Below are 20,966 nucleotides of genomic sequence, written 5' to 3'. Positions count from 1 at the left end.
TAATATCTGCAACTAGTCAGATATTAAACATTTTGTTTGCTGGTTGTAAAAAAAAAGTTTAGTTCAACAAAAAAAAGTGCAGACAAAAGTTTGTTCGGTTTCTGAAAGTGGTTTCAATTATTGTATGTTTTCGTCTGTAGCCTTAATGTGGCATTTAAAAGTGTTTTTAAATTATTTAGGATAATGCGACATCATAATATTTCGCATGTGTTTTGTTTTGTGTATTTCAATAATTGTATTGCTTGATTGATTGATTGATTGAAACCTTTATCAGTAGATTGCACAGTACAGTACATATTCCAAACAAATTGACCACTAAATGGTAACACCCGAAAAAGTTGTTGACACGACTTGGTCTCTGGCGTGGTTTGCTCTCCCCAGATGCAAACGAACTGAAGCAAACATGGCGTGGAGGTAAAAACATGATTTTATTCTACACTATCAAAACTCAAAAAAGGTACAAACAAAAGGCGCTCACAGCGGAGGTAAAAAACTTGACTAGAAAAACAAAAGGCGCGCACAATGGCGGAGAACTATGAACATTAAACAAAAACTTACGTGACATGGGATGAAACAAGAACTAACGTGACAAGGAACTGTGAACATGGCATGAATGTGTGATGTCGCCAGGACGAACAACAGAAACAGAAAAGCCTATATAGTGACATGAAAAGTGAAAACAGGTGCGTGACTAACTGTGAACAGGTGCGTGACATGACTGTGAAAACGTGAGACAGGTGTGTGTGAGTCCAAACGTGGAACAGGTGAAACTAATGAGTAACCATGGAAACAAAACAAAACCAGGAAGTGAAACCAGGAACTAAGGAAGTGTCCAAAAAACAAAACAGCACATGGCCAAACAAAAACATGAACACAGACATGACAGTTGTTCAACTTGTTTAAGTCGGGGTCCACGTTAATCAATGCATGGTAATACTATACCACACTGTAAATTATAAATACATGATAAATAAATAAATGTGTTATACTTGTATAGCGCTTTTCTACCTTCAAGGTACTCAAAGCGCTTTGACACTAATTCCACATTCACCCATTCACACACTGATGGCGGGAGCTGCCATGCAAGGAGCTAACCAGCACCCATCAGGAGCAAGGGTGAAGTGTCTTGCCCAAGGACACAACAGATGTGACTAGGATGGTAGAAGGTGGGGATTGAACCCCAGTAACCAGCAACCCTCTGATTGCTGGCACGGCCACTCTACCAACTTCGCCACACCGTCCCTGTAAAGAACTTAACTCTAATAAGTTAATAATAATAACAATAATAATAGCAAAATGGTGCTTCTAATTCATTTGATAACTAATGGGGAGCTCCACTAACCACGTTAAACCCAGATTCCGAACTAACAAAGGTCTTAACTCATTCTCTTTCTATGCCACATCAATGTGGAATGCACTCCCAACAGGTGTAAAAGAAAGGGCATCTCTATCCTCCTTCAAAACTGCACTAAAAGAACACTTCCAGGCAACTTCAACCCTAAACTAACACCCCCCCTTCCACATCCCACCTCCCCGTACTGTAAATAATCAAATGTAGATACTTATTCTTATGCTTTCTGATCTCTCTCTCTGTGTCCACTACTTGCTGTACATATCCTACCAAGTCAGACCTACACTGTTCCAATGTCCATTTCTCTGATGATGCAATTGTTGATGATTGAAGTGATGATACCCCCCTCCACATCCCACACCCCGGATTGTAAATAATGTAAATAATCCAATGTATATACTCTGATGATTATCTTGTGTGATGACTGTGTTATGATGATAGTATATATCTGTATCATGAATCAATTTAAGTGGACCCCGACTTAAGTTGAAAAACTTATTGGGGTGTTACCATTTAGTGGTCAATTGTACGGAATATGTACTGCACTGTGCAATCTACTGATAACAGTTTCAATCAATCAATGGTGTGGCATATGCAACTAGGTTACCTTTAGTACCTGGGAGACACCCATTGCTAGGAAGTCTGCCATATAGTAAGGCGCATTTCAAACTGTTTTAAGGTAAACATTAGCAAATGACCAAGTTAGAAGTGGTGGACATCTTTTACTGATTGTTATAAGTGGTATTCTATAGGTTGATGTTTTTAAGATGGATTTGCAGTTACGAGAAATAAATGTATTATAGCGCCCATTATATTATTTATACTTAAAAGTATGTGAGATGTATGTATTGAGTCAGATTGTGTAAAATATATTTTAATAAATTATAATTGATCTTATCTAAAGTGCTATTTATTAAAGAGTTGTAAGGCAGATTGCCATACACTTGAACTTTATTTGTACTGCACATTGACATATATTGTTCATACGTTAGTACTGAGTGGAGTATTGTGTAATTTGTAGGCACATGCATTTTGCAATGTTCTATCTTTGATGATTAATTTGAGACCAGACTGCAGCAGGACTGTAAAAAAGATGTGCACAAAAGGTGATGTATACATTCCTGACTAGACTTTGTGTGATAGCTTACATATTTGTATTCAATACGTGCAGTATCATATGCTCTAGTGCAGGCCTGGGCAATTATTTTGACTCGGGGGGCCAAATTTAGAGAATAAAAATGTGTCTGGGGGCCGGTATATCTATTTTTTAGGAAAGCTAATACAAAACCTCACAATAAAGTCTGATTGAATGCTAAAAATGTTATGACAGACTGCCTTAAAAACGGAATGGAATTTTACATTTTTCTATGAATGATAAAACCCTGAATATTGAGAACATGAACGTCACACCCCCTCTCAATCGACATATTTTACAATCAAGCCACACCCACACTGCTTGGTGCCTCGTCTGACCTGCTGTGACGTAGATTACCATAGTAACTAGTAGGGTTGTACGGTATACGGGTATTAGTATAGTACCGAGATACTAATGAATCATATTTGGTACCATACCGCCTCTGAAAAGTACCGGTCCGCCGCACCCTAAGATTTTTTTTTTAAATAAAAGATGCAATTTTTTCTGGTCCCCTTTATTTAGAAAAGTACCGAAAAGTATCGAAATAGTATTGGTATAAGGACAACACTAGTCACTAAAATATCATGCAAACGCAGAGATTCCAACCATAGAAATACTTTGTATAGTTCAAGACTTTGTATAGTTCAAGACTTACGGTCATTAGAAAACATCACTGCACATCATAATGGCAGCTACACTTTCCATCTTAAAGATATAAAAAGATTATTTGGGAATGCCCGGCGGGCCACATTGAAAAGCTTGTGGCCCCCGGGCCTTAATTTGCCCAGGTCTGCTCTAGTGTATGGTCTTTAATCGGAACATGGCTTAAAAGGTTACTCATAGAACCTTTAAGCTTCTCCACGTTGTCCTGTTACAACCACAAACATGAATATGTTTCATTTAGATTTTATGTGACAGACAATTTTGAAGGAGAAGAAAACTTATATATGATTTTTAATGTTTTTTTTTACAAATTAAAAACTGAAAAGTGTGGTGCGCAGAAGTGTTTAGTGTGTAACTAATTGCCTTTAAAAGTTGCCTGGCTGTTGAATGATCAAATGTTGACTTGTAAATAGAGTTTTTATGTGAAACCAAACTTATTTAGGTGCCCTGTTACAATTGTGGAGGTTTGTGAAGAGAATATTGGGAGAAACCAGCAACATGAACTCAAAGGAACACACCAGAGAGTTCAAAGATAATGCGATTGAGAAATTTAAAGCGTTGGAAGTAAAAATATTGCATGCTTTGAACATTTCACAAAGCACAGTGTAATCCATCATCCATGGAAAGAGTACGGAACTGCAAACCTACAAGACACATAGCTGTCCACCTAAACTGACAGGCTGACAAGGAGTAGAGATGTGTCGCCAAGAGGCACCATGTTGACTGTGGAGGAACTTCAGAGATCCGCGTCTCAGGTTGGGGAAGTATACAGGGTTTAGACAAAACAACTATTACTTGTGTTCTACCAGTTTGGCCTTAAATAGAAGAATGGCAAGAAGAAGCGAGTGGTTAAAGCGGCGGGGAAAATTACAAGGACGATACTCCCAGAGATGAGTGCCATGTACACAACTCGCTGCCTAAAGCGAGTACACAACATCCTGAAGGACAGATACCACCCAGCACATGGCCTCTTCAACCTGCTACCCTCTGGAAGAAGGTATAGATCGATTCGCGCCAGGACCACCAGAATGTCTCACAGTCTGTATCCCCAGGCTGCCAGACTGCTAAATGAACAGCCTGCCCCTTTGCTGCCCCGGACCATCTCATTACCTCACTCTTCACCACCTCAATAATTGTGCTCTGGACACTGCATTGCTGCAACATCAACGTAACACCCATCAGACATCTGATTGTTCCCACCCCCACGCCCCCTCTATTCGCCATCTTCCTGACAATGCTAAACTGTGAACTATGGTCAACCTGCACTTTAATGCAGTTTCTATGCCGCTGGACAAAGCTCAAACAAAATCTTGTTGACATGTATGACTTAAGTGTTATTATGACAATGACAATAAAGGAATTGATTGATTGATTGATTGAAGAATGTGATTTTTATAAAACAAATAAAGTCTCATTTGTAAGTTGTCAGCCGAAACCATGAGACAGAGCAAACATGAGGAAGAAGGTGCTCTGGTCAGATGAGACAACAAATGTACCTTTTGCCCTGAGTTCTATAGGAAAACTAACACTACACATCACTGGAAACAAACCATCCTCACTGTCAAACATGTGACCAGAAAAATGAATGAAGTCAAACACAGGCCAATTTTGAAAGAAAACCAGTTGGAGTCTGGAGTTGATAAACTGGAGCAATGGTTCACCTTAGCAGGACAACACTGGTAAACATCATGCAAGTGCTACAATGGATTACTTTAAAACAAAACACAATCATAGGTCAGAATTAACCATGCAGTCCAAGTCCAGACCTAAATCCAATGCAAAATCAGTCGTAATATCTGAAAACTGCTTTCACAAATTTTGTCCATCTAAACTGACTGAGCTTGAGCTGTTTTGCAAATAACAATGGGCAAAATTTGAGTCTTTTTGTCCAAAGATTGTATACGGACCAACCACAGAAGAGTTTTAAAGGCCCCTACTACCGACCACGCAGTCTGATAGTTTATATATCAATGATGAAATCTTAACATTGCAACACATGCCAATACGGCCGGGTTAACTTATAAAGTGACATTTTAAATTTCCCGCTAAACTTCCGGTTGAAAACGTCTTTGGATGATGACGTATGCGCGTGACGTAGCCAGTGAAACAGAAGTATCGGTACCCCATTGAAAACAATACAAAATAGCTCTGTTTTCATCTCATAATTCCACAGTATTCTGGACATCTGTGTTGGTGAATCTTTTGCAATTTGTTTAATAAACAATGAAGACTGCAAAGAAAGTTGTAGGTGGGATCGGTGTATTAGCGGCTGGCTGTAGCAACACAACCAGGAGGACTTACTTGGATAGCAGACGCGTTAGCCGACGCTAGCCGCCGACCGCACGGATGATCGGGTGAAGTCCTTCGTCGCGCCGTCGATCGCTGGAACGCAGGTGAGCACGGGTGTTGATGACAAGATGAGGGCTGGCTGGCGTAGGTGGAGCGCTAATGTTTTTATCATAGCTCTGGAAGTTAGCTTCAATGGCGTCGTTAGCAACAACATTGTTAAGCTTTGCCAGGCTGAGAATTATTAACCGTGTAGTTACATGTCCATGCTTTAATAGTATTGTTGATCTTCTGTCTATCCTTCCAGTCAGGGATTTATTCATTTTGTTTCTATCTGCATTTGAGCCAGATGCTATCACGTTAGCTCAGTAGCTAAAGAGCTTCGCCGGTGTAATGTCGTAGAGATAAAAGTCACTGTGAATGTCCATTTCGCGTTCTCGACTCTCATTTTCAAGAGGATATAGTATCCGAGGTGGTTTAAAATACAAATCCGTGATCCACAATACAAAAAGCAGAGAGTGTGGAATCCAATGAGCCAGCTTGTACCTAAGTTACGGTCAGAGCGAAAAAAGACTGCATTCTAGTCCCTCACTCTAACGTTCCTCATCCACAAATCTTTCATCCTCGCTCAAATTAATGGGGTAATCGTCGCTTTCTCGGTCCGAATCGCTCTAGCTGCATTGAAAACAATAGGAAAATATGAGGAGGCGAAGAACTGACTATGTCACGCTACTTCCGGTAGGGGCAAGGCTTTTTTTTATCAGAGACCAAAAGTTGCAAACTTTATCGTCGTTGTTCTATACTAAATCCTTTCAGCAAAAATATGGCAATATCGCAAAATGATCAAGTATGACACATAGAATGGATCTGCTATCCCCGTTTAAATAAAAAAATGTCATTTCAGTAGGCCTTTAACTGTAGTTGCATCAAAAAGCAGTTGCACATAAATGTAATCTGGATACTTTTGCACAATACTCATGAACCATTTTCCTTCAGCTTCACAATTGTGCACCGCTTTGTGTTGGTCTTGCTCATGAAATCCCATCAAAACGTATCAATGGTCGTATAATGTGACAACATCTGGAAAAGTTAATAAGGTATGATTACTGTTTTAAGCCACTGTATTGGGGGAGTGCCAACACATCCATTATGCAATGTATCACAATGTCACACATGATGTTTAATATCAATTAGAAAATGTTTCAAAATTATATTATTTTCCATGGTAGCGAAACCATATGAACACAACTGCAGCAACCTGGAAGTGGGCTGGGGAAAAAAAAACACATGTTCAGTTTTAAAGGCCTACTGAAATGAAATGTTTTTATTTAAACGGGGATAGCAGATCCATTCTATGTGTCATACTTGATCATTTTGCGATATTGCCATATTTTTGCTGAAAGCATTTAGTATAGAACAACGCCGATAAAGTTCGCAACTTTTGGTCTCTGATAAAAAAAAGCCTTGCCCCTACCGGAAGTAGCGTGACGTTGTCAGTTGTTCACTTCCTCATATTTTCCTATTGTTTTCAACGCAGCTAGAGCTATTCGGACCGAGAAAGCGACGATTACCCCATTAATTTGAGCGAGGATGAAAGATTCGTGGATGAGGAACGTTAGAGTGACGGACTAGAATGCAGTGAAATACATATCTTTTTTCGCTCTGACCGTAACTTAGGTACAAGCTGGCTCATTGGATTCCACACTCTCTCCTTTTTCTATTGTGGATCACGGATTTGTATTTTAAACCACCTCGGATACTATATCCTCTTGAAAATGAGAGTCGAGACGCGAGATGGACATTCACAGTGACTTTTATCTCCACGACAATACATCGACGAAGCTCTTTAGCTACTGAGCTAACGTGATAGCATCTGTCTCAAATGCAGATAGAAACAAAATACATAAATCCCTGACTGGAAGGATAGACAGAAGATCAACAATACTATTAAACCATGGACATGTAACTACACGGTTAATAATTCTCAGCCTGGCAAAGCTTAACAATGCTCTTGCTAACTTAGCAACCGGACCTCACAGAGCTATGATAAAAACATTAGCGCTCCACCTACGCCAGCCAGCCCTCATCTGCTCATCAACACCCGTGCTCACCTGCGTTACAGCGATCGACGGTGCGAGGAAGGACTTCACCCCAACATAGATGCGGTTGGCGGCTAGCATCGGCTGGCGCGTCTGCTATCCAAGTAAGTCCTTCTTGTTGTGTTGCTACAGCCAGCCGCTAATACACCGATTCCACCTACAACTTTCTTCTTTGCAGTCTTCATTGTTCATTAAACAAATTGCAAAAGATTCACCAACACAGATGTCCAGAATACTGTGGAATTATGAAATGAAAACAGAGCTTTTTGTATTGGCTTCAATGGGGAAGCCATACCTCTGTTCTCCTGGCTACGTCACGCGCATACGTCATCCTCCAAAGGCGTTTTCAACCGGAAGTTTAGCGGGAAATTTAAAATGTCACTTTATAAGTTAACCCGGCCGTATTGGCATGTGTTGCAATGTTAAGATTTCATCATTGATATATAAACTATCAGACTGCGTGGTCGCTAGTAGTGGCTTTCAGTAGGACTTTAAGGGGCAGATACATTTTAGTGTTTCCCATTTAGTCGTTTACCATGATGTTAAGGATGACGAGAGGGTTGTTGTATTGCAAAAATGGCCACTATACGCTAAAGCAACAAGGCAAAAAAAAATGTTCTCTTTTTCCTTCACACTTAACCTTCCTCTCTCAGTCGCACCAACACACACTAGAGGCTCAGAAAGAGTCTGACATCCCAAACTTCACCACTGCACATAACTGAAAGGTCACTGTGTTGAAACCTCAAACTCTCTGGAAAAGCTGACAGTTTTCATAAATAATTAGTCAGTTGTAAAGGATTTTGTTTGAACATGTTTCTTATTTCTGAATTATATGTGTTGTACTTGCTAGTATGGAAATCGGTGAAAACAGCAGAGAATCTTGATTTAAATAAGTCTTATTTCTAAAGGAACTTTATATTACACTTTAAGTCAGGGGTCACCAACCTTTTTGAAATCAAGAGCTACTTCTTGGGTACTGATTAATGCGAAGGGCTACCAGTTTGATACACACTTAAATAAATTGCCAGAAATAGCCAATTTGCTCAATTTACCTTTAACTCTATGTTATTATTAATAATTAATGATATTTATCTTTGTGGAAACACTGATCATCTTAATGATTTCTCACAATAAATATATATAAAAACAGATAAATATCAATATGCAACACTTTCTGTACCGAGGATGTCGTCGTGGCTTGTACAGCCCTTTGAGACACTTGTGATTTAGGGCTATATAAATAAACATTGATTGATTGATTGATTGATTTATGCACATTTTTCAAATTGAACATTTTCAAATGATCACTTCTAAGACAGTCTTGTGAAATCACAATATCCCATTTTAACTAGCTAGCCACTAACATTTTTGAACAAATCATGAATTACTTTGCACCATGTTTGTACAAATAATAACTCGCGTAAAATACAAAAGTCAACTCTCAAATTTTTAAATAAATCATGTCACACTTTGAACTGGACACCAAATCTGTTATCTGTTTCTTTGTCAGTTAGTGAAGACCAAGTCTTTAAAATATTTTCTTGGATTTTCAAATTCTATTTGAGTTTTGTCTCTCTTAGAATTAAAAATGTCGAGCAAAGCGAGACCAGCTTGCTAGTAAATAAATACAATTTAAAAAATAGAGGCAGCTCACTGGTAAGTGCTGCTATTTGAGCTATTTTTAGAACAGGCCAGCGGGCTACTCATCTGGTCCTTACGGGCTACCTGGGCACCGCGTTGGTGACCCCTGCTTTAAGTAATATGAGCATCATTTTGTTGTGGGACTTGTAGTAAATAGTTCTGCCTGAAATGTGTTTGATTTATTCAATGGATGCTGACATACCTTGTTCAAAAGAAATCATGCATGGGGGAAAAGATGCACCAATAATCCATATGTAATAATTTAGTAATCTAATCTTGAATCTTAATCAAATTAAATTGTGACATTCCTAAGATGGCCTTATTAATGTTTAAGAACTGGATTTCTAGTTTGTTTTTAACTAATTAACTTAATTAAACATTACTCATGTTGATTTGTGTTTATGTGATCCATTTATGTATGTGGGTACAAGAGAACTATCAGTACTTTGAATTCAAACCACACAAAATTAATTACAGAAGGCTACCTTATTAAAAAAGTATTGGAACAAATACTGTAAATACATGTAACCAGGAATTAGGTTAGTTTAAGGCATAGAAATATTTGAGAACAATAGGCAGTGTCAATATTATTAAAAATAATCAAAACATGGACTTATAATCTTCTGACGTGGTGGAGCATTAAAAGTTAAATAATGTGCACGTTGTCATACCTGCAAGGTTGAAGGAGCAGAGCCACTAGTCTCAGACATGCCTGTGCTCCTGGGAATACTGGACACGATGTATCGGGAACCCTTTGGCACAGGCTGCCTGACCACCATCTTTCCTTTCCTGGTCTCTGCCAGAAACAGACTGTACCAGTAGGCATCGTTGGACACCAGAGTGGAATCTGCGATGGTGGAGTTCCTCTCACTGATCACACTGTTCCTGCTGGGCGGAGCCGCCATGCTGGGCTTGGTATTCTGACACTTGAGCACGATGGTGACCAAGATGGTGATGAGCAGCAGGAAGGACACTGAGCCCAGACCGATGACCAAATACAGGTTGAGGTCTGAGAAGATATCGTATTCCATGGGCACCTCAGTCATGTCCGAGTGGGCCTTCACAGCAGTCTCCATCGTGGACAGCTTGATGGTGACTGTAGCAGAGAGAGCCGGATCCCCGTTGTCCTTGGCAACAACAACCAGTCTCTGGTGACGTGGATCTTTGTAACTGAACATCCTCATGGTGCGGATCTCTCCGTTGTACTGGTCCAGACTGAACAAGGTGGCATCAGTCACCTGCAGGAAGTGGTAGGTGATGCGAGAGTTGTGCACCGAGTCCACGTCCAAAGCTATCACCTTGGCAACCAGAGATCCTTTATCAGTGGATCTGGGGATCTTCTCCTCCACCACGGAGCCGTGCGCTCGCCAAGGAGAGACAATAACTGGGGTGTTGTCATTCTGGTCCATAATGATGATGTGGACTGTGACGTTGCTGCTGAGTGGAGGAGAGCCAGAGTCTCTGGCCTCAATGTGGAAAAGAAAGTCCTTCTCCATCTCATAGTCAAAAGTCTTTAGTGCGTAAAGGTTCCCGTTCTCTGGATTGATGGAGAACAGCATGGACATGGAGGTGTTGACGATCTCCTTCTCTAGGATGAAGTAAACTAGGTACTGGTTCTCATGGAGGTCAGGGTCAAACGCACTGAGTGAACTGAGCAAGGCGCCAGGAGCGTTATTCTCCATCACACGTATGGTATAAAAGGACTGAGGGAAGTGTGGAACATTATCATTCACATCCAGCAGCTGTAAAGTCATGGTTTCATTGTCACTCAAAGGAGGGGAGCCTCGGTCTGTGACAGTGAAGGTGATGTCATATTCTGGAACCTTCTCACGGTCTAAAGGCTTGGAGACCACTAACTCGTAATAGTTATCAGAGGACTCCCTCAGTTTAAAAGGCATTTTACGAGGAATGTGAAGATCCACTACTCCATTGTCACCTGAGTCCTTATCACTCACACTGACCACTGCTATCACCGTGTCAACATCAATATTCTCACTGACTGGACTTTGGAAAGATTTAATAGATATTTCTGGATGGTTGTCATTCATGTCCTCAACTTGAATTTTAATTGTACATTGTCCTGATAAACTGTTGACTCCTTTGTCTGCTGCTATAACTTCCATATCATAAATCTTAAAATCTTCATAATTCAACATTCCTCTAACAGTAATCTCACCAGTAGTAGGATTTAAGTGAAACGTTTCTTGTGTTTTCTCTGGTGTGTATAAACTATATGAATATGTTAAATCGGAGTTGGAGCCTTCATCCAAGTCAGTAGCATTTAAATCAATAACAAGGCTGCCAATAGGAGAATTCTCCATTATTTTCACACTGTAAATAGATTCATTAAACAAAGGAGCGTTGTCATTAGTGTCTAAAACATTGACAATAATACTGACAGTACCAGAACGAGGAGGTGTACCGCCATCTACTGCCGTTAATATTAAATGATGTGTAGCCTGCTGCTCCCTGTCTAATGTCATTTTTAGGATTAATTCTGCAAATTTCGACCCATCTCTTCCAGTCTGTACCTCAATATTAAAATGATCACTTTCACTCAGATGATATGTTTTTACTGAATTGCTCCCCACATCAGGATCGACTGCATTGCTCAAAGAGAATCTCTCCCCGGCTGATGTAGATTCAGATATATCTAAATGAATGGCCTCTCTCCTAAACTGCGGGGCGTTGTCATTCATATCTAGTATTTCTAGCTCTATATTAAAAATCCGCAGTGGGTTTTCCAGCGTCACTTCCATCTTGATATAACAAGATGCTGATGATTTACTTGGACAAAGAATTTCCCTGTCAATCTTCTCCACAATGTACAGTTCCCCAGTCTCTTTGTTCACGTCCAGATATTTCTTATTAGCGATGATGTCGACTCGCATCTTGCGTCTAATCAGACTTGTAACATCCAAACTGAGATCATTTGCAAGGTTGGCAACCACTGATCCTTCCTTGAGCTCCTCTGGGATTGAATAATGAGTCACTGAAGCCCAAACACAAGGAATTGTGTACAAGAACACAATAAGAAGCACATACCTTTTGTGTGGCCTCATTGTCACATTGATGTCCAGTATTCCTTATACACGGCAAGTAAGACTCAGTATGCTACAATAACCTCTTTTATAGACATCCAGGTGATCTTCCAGACAAAATAATTAAGGTTTCATTTCGAATACAGCCCAAAAAGATTGTTTTCTTTGTCCCGTGTGGATGTCAGCACCACGGACGTATCCTTCTCTTCCAATACCTTCTACCAAATCAAACAAATGATTCCCCGCCCTGGATGGTAACAAAATGGCTAAATAGTGCCATCTTCTGCATCTTAGTTCACATTACATGACATGAAGTAGTTACTGAAAAAAGAAAATCAACGTGGAGCTTTTTTAAAATAAAATTATACTTCTAACAAAAAGACAAATCCCGTTGTGTTTGTTTTTGTTTTGTGCATATTCCAGTCCACATGTCTTCATTAAACAACATGTTTTTGTTGACCATATGATGGCTATTCCTACTATATTAATGACATCAAAATTACATAAGAAGTGCTTATTTAGCAGCACATATAAAGTGAGCATGACATTTTGCTTCAAAGGTTTTTATGACCTTTTTAGAATTAGATGTGATTGTTGTTTTGTGTCAATGTATTTTGTCATATTTTATGCCCTTCAATCCAGACGATATTGCGGATCTGAATGACAAGACTTTTTGATGAGTGTGCTTATTTTCATTGAACTGAAATAACTGGGTTTTTTTCGTGAAAAAAAAACAGTGAAAGGGTATTTGGAATGTGTTCCTGGAGGACAGGATTGCATAGACAAACCACAAGAAGGCAAAATGATGACATAAATATTAATTCAAAAGTCAAAATGTGCTTACCTGCAAGGTTGAAGGAGCAGAGCCACTAGTCTCAGACATGCCTGTGCTCCTGGGAATACTGGACACGATGTATCGGGAACCCTTTGGCACAGGCTGCCTGACCACCATCTTTCCTTTCCTGGTCTCTGCCAGAAACAGACTGTACCAGTAGGCATCGTTGGACACCAGAGTGGAATCTGCGATGGTGGAGTTCCTCTCACTGATCACACTGTTCCTGCTGGGCGGAGCCGCCATGCTGGGCTTGGTATTCTGACACTTGAGCACGATGGTGACCAAGATGGTGATGAGCAGCAGGAAGGACACTGAGCCCAGACCGATGACTAAATACAGGTTGAGGTCTGTGAAAATGTCGTATTCCATGGGCACCTCAGTCATGTCGGAGTGGGCCTTCACAGCAGTCTCCATCGTGGACAGCTTGATGGTGACTGTAGCAGAGAGCGCCGGATCCCCGTTGTCCTTGGCAGCAACAATCAGTCTCAGGTGGCGTGGATCTTTGTAACTGAACATCCTCATGGTGCGGATCTCTCCGTTGTACTGGTCCAGACTGAACAAGGTGGCATCAGTCACCTGCAGGAAGTGGTAGGTGATGCGAGAGTTGTGCACCGAGTCCACGTCCAAAGCTATCACCTTGGCAACCAGAGAACCTTTATCAGTGGATCTGGGGATCTTCTCCTCCACCACGGAGCCGTGCGCTCGCCAAGGAGAGACAATAACTGGAGCGTTGTCGTTCTGGTCGACAATAATGATGTGGACTGTGACGTTGCTGCTGAGTGGAGGAGAGCCAGAGTCTCTGGCCTCAATGTGGAAAAGAAAATCCTTCTCCATCTCATAGTCAAAAGTCTTTAGTGCGTAAAGGTTCCCGTTCTCCGGATTGATGGAGAACAGCATGGACATGGAGGTGTTGGCTATATCCTTCTCTAGGATGAAGTAAACTAGGTACTGGTTCTCATGGAGGTCAGGGTCAAACGCACTGAGTGAACTGAGCAAGGCGCCAGGAGCGTTATTCTCCATCACACGTATGGTATAAAAGGACTGAGGGAAGTGTGGAACATTATCATTCACATCCAGCAGATGCAGAGTAATTGTTTCATTATCAGATAAAGATGGTGTTCCTGAATCTCTCACTATGAGTGTGATTTCATAATCAGGTACTGATTCCCGATCCAAAGGCTCGGACACAAGGAGCTTGTAATGCCTCGGTCCGTCCGATGACTTGTTCAGAACAAAAGGGATTGAGTCATGAATGTATAAGTTGACGTTCCCATTATCACCAGTGTCTCTGTCACTTATGGCCACCAGGGCGATAACAGTTCCAACGGGGACGTCCTCGTTCACTGTGTTTTTCACAGACTGGATGGTGATTTCTGGGTAATTGTCGTTCATATCCGTGACATGAACGACTACTTTACACTGTCCCTGGAGGGGGAACTCGCCTTTGTCTCTTGCTTCAACGTGCATCTCATAAAACTTCATATCTTCATAGTCGATAGTCCCCTTTACTGTTATCTCACCTGTGCTTGGGTTTAAAGCAAAAACATCTTGGGTTTTTTCTGATGTGTATAGTGTGAAGGAGTACACCAGCTCCGAGTTTGGACCCTCGTCAAGATCCGTAGCGTTGAGCTTCATCACCACGGTCCCAATTGGAGAATTCTCTGTCATGTCAATTGTGTAAATCTGCTTGTCAAACCGAGGCGCGTTGTCGTTTGTGTCCTGCACTCTCACAATAATGTTAGCGGTGCCGGAGCGCACCGGATCACCACCGTCCACTGCCGTTAGTATTAAATTATGCACCGCAGTCTCCTCTCGGTCTAAAGCCTTGGTCAGCACTAAATCTACATACTGCGTCCCGTCAGTGCCTGTTTGGATTTCGATAGTGAAATGCTGGCTGGGGCTGAGTTTGTATGTTTTTACTGTGTTAATGCCAACATCCGGATCCACTGCATTAGGGAGGGAGAACCTCTCCCCTGGTGTGGCCGATTCAGACACGTCCAATTCAACTCTATCTCGTCTAAAATGTGGCGCATTGTCGTTTATATCGGATATTCCAAGCTCAATGTTAAAAATGCGCAACGGGCTTTCTATGACTACATCAAGCTTGAGGAGACAAGAAGGTGGTTTCGATGGACAGAGATACTCCCTGTCCATTTTCTCCACAACGAACAGCTCCCCCGTCTTTTTATTGACGTCCAGGTATTTTTTGTTGTGGAAAATATCAAGTTTTACCTCTCGTTGCGCCAAGCCTCCAGGCTCCAGTCCTAAATCGGCGGCCAGGTTGGCCACCACAGAGCCCCTCTCCATCTCCTCGGCGATGGAGTAGCGCGTCACAGACAAAGCAGCCGGCCAAGCCACACAAAAGACAAAGACACCGGTCCAAAAAGCCATCCGTTGTCCTGCGTAAGACATGGCTGACCTCTCTTGAAAAAGAAAAAAACAAAAGATACAATGTAATATCCCGGTTTATTTTGTTCAGAGATCTGAAAATGTTCAAGCCATATCCAAGAGCAGCAGGACTGCCTCAAAAAGAAACATAATTAATGAAAGAATGATATGTCCCCCACCCTATAGAGTGGGTGTGTCAAGATGGCTCAGCTGGAAGGAGGAATTAAAATGTAGATCTACAGTGACCTCTTGTGGCTAAAATGGCACATTGTATCTTTACAAAGACATACATAAGACTCAATTTACACCAACAATGTTTTCCACCGCCTTGCCAAATACTCATTCTTCAATATGAAAAGATCAAATGGGATTAATTTCAATGCTAGTATTACTTCTGTGCATCTCTCCTGTGCATTTGTCTCCACCAATGAGCAGATTTACTTCAATTGTAGCTCAATGTTATGTGCATTTAAACAAATATTACTCATCACATGTCACGAAATTTTGAATGTTTGATATTTTTCTAATAGAGGATGCTTGATATGGCTACAAACAATTGTTTTGCATCATGGATGATGTTTAATATATTTAATTACATAGAGGTATAATGTAAATGTAATGGAATTGTGTCATGTGCTCATGTTTGATGACAATATAGCATTCTGTTCTATTCTATATTCTCACACTATTAACTAGATCCACTCGACGTCCATTGGTTTCATTGTATCCCATTGGGTTGTGGGATCTGAGCCGAGGATGTCGTTGTGGCTTGTGCAGCCCTTTGAGACACTTCTGATTTAGGGCTATATAAATTGATCTATTGATATATTGGAGTCCAAACAATAGTTTAAGATGCAATAATGTTTCAGCACCACATATAATGTTGCATGATTATTCTTAGGGCATTTAGTAACCAAAACTAATTATTAAAATGTGTAAAATGAACACAATCCAAACACCCTCAATACACTCGATTAGCAGAAGAATGTTTACATTTTTAAAATGTATGGCTGATCTTCATACTCGTGTTAGATTCTCAATTGTGTCACTGTTTATGATACATTCAGAATGTGTTAAGATGAACCATCATATACTGTATGTCAGGGGTGTCCAAATTTTTTCCACTGAGGGCCGCACACTGAAAAATCAAAGCAAGCGGGGGCCATTTTGATATTTTTTATTTTAAAAACCAATACAATAAATTTATAAAAAAATATACACTACCGTTCAAAAGTTTGGGGTCACCCAAACAATTTTGTGGAATAGCCTTCATTTCTAAGAACAAGAATAGACTGTCGAGTTTCAGATGAAAGTTCTCTTTTTCTGGCCATTTTGAGCGTTTAATTGACCCCACAAATGTGATGCTCCAGAAACTCAATCTGCTCAAAGGAAGGTCAGTTTTGTAGCTTCTGTAACGAGCTAAACTGTTTTCAGATGTGTGAACATGATTGCACAAGGGTTTTCTAATCATCAATTAGCCTTCTGAGCCAATGAGCAAACACATTGTACCATTAGAACACTGGAGTGATAGTTGCTGGAAATGAGATGTGAATGACTATGAGAAACCTTGTAGAGGACCGCATATGTGGGTAACCCCCCCTCTAGGGGAGACCGAAAGCAATGGATGTCGAGTGGGTCTGACATAATATTGTGAAAGTCCAGTCCATAGTGGATCTAACATAATCGTGTGAGAGTCCAGTCCATAGTGGATCTAACATAATAGTGTGAGAGTCCAGTCCATAGTGGATCTAACATAATAGTGTGAGAGTCCAGTCCATAGTGGATCTAACATAATAGTGTGAGAGTCCAGTCCATAGTGGATCTAACATAATCGTGTGAGAGTCCAGTCCATAGTGGATCTAACATAATAGTGTGAGAGTCCAGTCCATAGTGGATCTAACATAATAGTGTGAGAGTCCAGTCCATAGTGGATCTAACATAATCGTGTGAGAGTCCAGTCCATAGTGGATCTAACATAATAGTGTGAGAGTCCAGTCCATAGTGGATCTAACATAATCGTGTGAGAGTCCAGTCCATAGTGGATCTAACATAATAGTGTGAGAGTCCAGTCCATAGTGGATCTAACATAATCGTGTGAGAGTCCAGTCCATAGTGGATCTAACATAATAGTGTGAAAGTCCAGTCCATAGTGGATCTAACATAATCGTGTGAGAGTCCAGTCCATAGTGGATCTAACATAATAGTGTGAGAGTCCAGTCCATAGTGGATCTAACATAATAGTGTGAGAGTCCAGTCCATAGTGGATCTAACATAATAGTGTGAGAGTCCAGTCCATAGTGGATCTAACATAATCGTGTGAGAGTCCAGTCCATAGTGGATCTAACATAATAGTGTGAGACTCCAGTCCATAGTGGATCTAACATAATAGTGTGAGAGTCCAGTCCATACTGGATCTAACATAATAGTGTGAGAGTCCAGTCCATAGTGGATCTAACATAATAGTGTGAGAGTCCAGTCCATAGTGGATCAAACATAATAGTGTGAGAGTCCAGTCCAGAGTGGATCTAACATAATAGTGTGAGAGTCCAGTCCAGAGTGGATCTAACATAATAGTGTGAGAGTCCAGTCCATAGTGGATCTAACATAATAGTGTGAGAGTCCAGTCCATAGTGGATCTAACATAATAGTAAGAGTCCAGTCCATAGTGGATCTAACATAATAGTGTGAGAGTCCAGTCCATAGTGTGTCTAACATAATAGTGTGAGAGTCTAGTCCATAGTGGATCTAACATAATAGTGAGAGTCCAGTCCATAGTGGATCTAACATAATAGTGAGAGTCCAGTCCATAGTGGATCTAACATAATAGTGAGAGTCCAGTCCATAGTGGGGCCAGCAGGAGACCATCCCGAGCGGAGACAGGTCAGCAGCTCAGAGATGTCCCCAACCAATGCACAGGCTAGTGGTCCACCCCGGGTCCCGACTCTGGACAGCAAGCACTTCATCCATGGCCACCGGACCAGTGCAACCCCCCCTCCAAGGAAGAGGGGAGCAGAGGAGAAAAGAAAAGAAACGGCAGATCAACTGGTCTAAAAAGGGAGTCTATTTAAAGGCTAGAGTATACAAATGAGTTTTAAGATGGGACTTAAATGCTTCTACTGAGGTAGCATCTCTAACTGTTACCGGGAGGGCATTCCATAGTATTGGAGCCCGAATAGAAAACGCTCTATAGCCCGCAGACTTTTTTTTGGCTCTGGGAATCACTAATAAGCCGGAGTTCTTTGAACGCAGATTTCTTGCCGGGACATATGGTACAATACAGTCGGCGAGATAGGCTGGAGCTTGACCGTGTAGTATTTTATACGTAAGTAGTAAAACCTTAAAGTCGCATCTTAGGTGCACAGGAAGCCAGTGCAGGTGAGCCAGTATAGGCGTAATATGATCAAACTTTCTTGTTTTTGTCAAAAGTCTAGCAGCCGCATTTTGTACCAACTGTAATCATTAAAATTTAAAAGGTTAAAAAAAATCGAATTTGTAGGCGTAGTAATATGATAAAATGAACTGGAAATCTCCTATACAAATATACAACACAATGTGGCAAGAAATACTCCGAAAATGAATAAAACCAAACTTGTTCTCGACCGACAATCACGTTGTTTATTTCTCTTCGCTAGTGTTACCATATCTGAAATATTGTGTAGAAATATGAGGAAATAACTACAAATTTACAGTAAGCTTCATTCACTAACCATGTCACAACAAAGGTTGGTTAAAATCATATGTATTGTTTGTTTTTGAGAACATTCAAAGCCTATTATTTATTGAATCAAAAATATAGAAATTCAATGCTTTAGTACATATGCTAACAGCTAAAATGATACACAAAGCAAACTATAATCTGCTACCCAAAAATATACAACAATTCTTCTCAACAAAAGAGGAGGATCATAACCTTATGGGGAATATGGAATTTAAAACATTTGTATGCACGTACACCGCAAAATATATTACTTGATATGTTCTAAAATGACTACTTAAGTATGGTAAATGTTACATGCTGTCATCATTAAAATGTACATAAAACACATCTTGCAGATTTACTACCTATACAGTAAGTACATTAATATAATGCTGAATTTTCATGTAAACACACTATCAATCAATCAATGTTTATTTATATAGCCCTAAATCACAAGTGTCTCAAAGGGCTGCACAAGCCACAACGACATCCTCGGTACAGAGAGGACCGCAGATCTGGGTGACCCCCACCCCCCTCTAGGGAAAACCGGAAGCATTGGATGTCGAGTGGGTCTGACATAATAGTGTGAAAGTCCAGTCCATAGTGGGTCTAACATAATAGTGTGAGAGTCCAGTCCATAGTGGATCTAACATAATAGTGTGAGAGTCCAGTCCATAGTGGATCTAACATAATAGTGTGAGAGTCCAGTCCATAGTGGATCTAACATAATATTTTGAGAGTCCAGTCCATAGTGGATCTAACATAATAATGTGAGAGTCCAGTCCATAGTGGGTCTAACATAATAGTGTGAGAGTCCAGTCCATAGTGGGTCTAACATAATAGTGTGAGAGTCCAGTCCATAGTGGATCTAACATAATATTTTGAGAGTCCAGTCCATAGTGGATCTAACATAATAGTGTGAGAGTCCAGTCCATAGTGGATCTAACATAATAGTGTGAGAGTCCAGTCCATAGTGGGTCTAACATAATAGTGTGAGAGTCCAGTCCATAGTGGATCTAACATAATAGTGTGAGAGTCCAGTCCATAGTGGGTCTAACATAATAGTGTGAGAGTCCAGTCCATAGTGGATCTAACATGATAGTGTGAGAGTCCAGTCCATAGTGGATCTAACATAATAGTGAGAGTCCAGTCCATAGTGGATCTAACATAATAGTGTGAGAGTCCAGTCCATAGTGGATCTAACATAATAGTGAGAGTCCAGTCCATAGTGGATCTAACATAATAGTGTGAGAGTCCAGTCCATAGTGGATCTAACATAATATTGTGAGAGTCCAGTCCATAGTGGATCTAACATAATAGTGAGAGTCCAGTCCATAGTGGATCTAACATAATAGTGAGAGTCCAGTCCATAGTGGGTCTAACATAATATTGTGAGAGTCCAGTCCATAGTGGATCTAACATAATAGTGAGAGTCCAGTCCATAGTGGATCTAACATAATAGTGAGAGTCCAGTCCATAGTGGATCTAACATAATAGTGTGAGAGTCCAGTCCATAGTGGATCTAACATAATAGTGTGAGAGTCCAGTCCATAGTGGATCTAACATAATATTGTGAGAGTCCAGTCCATAGTGGATCTAACATAATAGTGTGAGAGTCCAGTCCATAGTGGATCTAACATAATAGTGTGAGAGTCCAGTCCATAGTGGATCTAACATAATAGTGAGAGTCCAGTCCATAGTGGATCTAACATAATAGTGTGAGAGTCCAGTCCATAGTGGATCTAACATAATATTGTGAGAGTCCAGTCCATAGTGGATCTAACATAATAGTGAGAGTCCAGTCCATAGTGGATCTAACATAATAGTGAG

At 40.6% G+C, this 20,966-nt stretch overlaps 2 protein-coding genes across 2 annotated transcripts in view; both read right to left on the bottom strand.

Annotated features, from left to right (window-relative positions):
- Nucleotides 1-9,755: 9,755 nt before the first annotated feature.
- Nucleotides 9,756-12,423, bottom strand: LOC133647689 (protocadherin alpha-C2-like). Its single transcript, XM_062043371.1, has one exon. The coding sequence runs from the start codon at nucleotides 12,235-12,237 to the stop codon at nucleotides 9,841-9,843; it is 2,397 nt and encodes a 798-aa protein (XP_061899355.1). The 5' UTR covers nucleotides 12,238-12,423; the 3' UTR covers nucleotides 9,756-9,840.
- Nucleotides 12,424-13,045: 622 nt separating this feature from the next.
- The window catches only part of LOC133648089 (protocadherin alpha-C2-like), a 23,360-nt gene continuing 15,439 nt past the window's right edge, over nucleotides 13,046-20,966 (bottom strand). The window contains exons 2-3 of the mRNA XM_062043867.1: nucleotides 15,461-15,570; nucleotides 13,046-15,387 (exon numbers count right to left, since the gene is read on the bottom strand). Coding sequence (XP_061899851.1) covers nucleotides 13,046-15,387; nucleotides 15,461-15,570 — 2,452 coding nt within the window. The remainder of the gene's footprint in view (nucleotides 15,388-15,460; nucleotides 15,571-20,966) is intronic.

This window comes from Entelurus aequoreus, linkage group LG04 (assembly GCF_033978785.1).
Source record: "Entelurus aequoreus isolate RoL-2023_Sb linkage group LG04, RoL_Eaeq_v1.1, whole genome shotgun sequence".
In the NCBI taxonomy this organism is placed as follows: domain Eukaryota; kingdom Metazoa; phylum Chordata; class Actinopteri; order Syngnathiformes; family Syngnathidae; genus Entelurus; species Entelurus aequoreus.
This window is presented reverse-complemented; position numbering and strand designations above follow the sequence as displayed.

Coding starts and splice junctions, on each gene's coding strand:
- LOC133647689 (XM_062043371.1), bottom strand. CDS start 12,237: ATGAGGCCACACAAAAGGTATGTGCTTCTTATTGTGTTCTTGTACACA.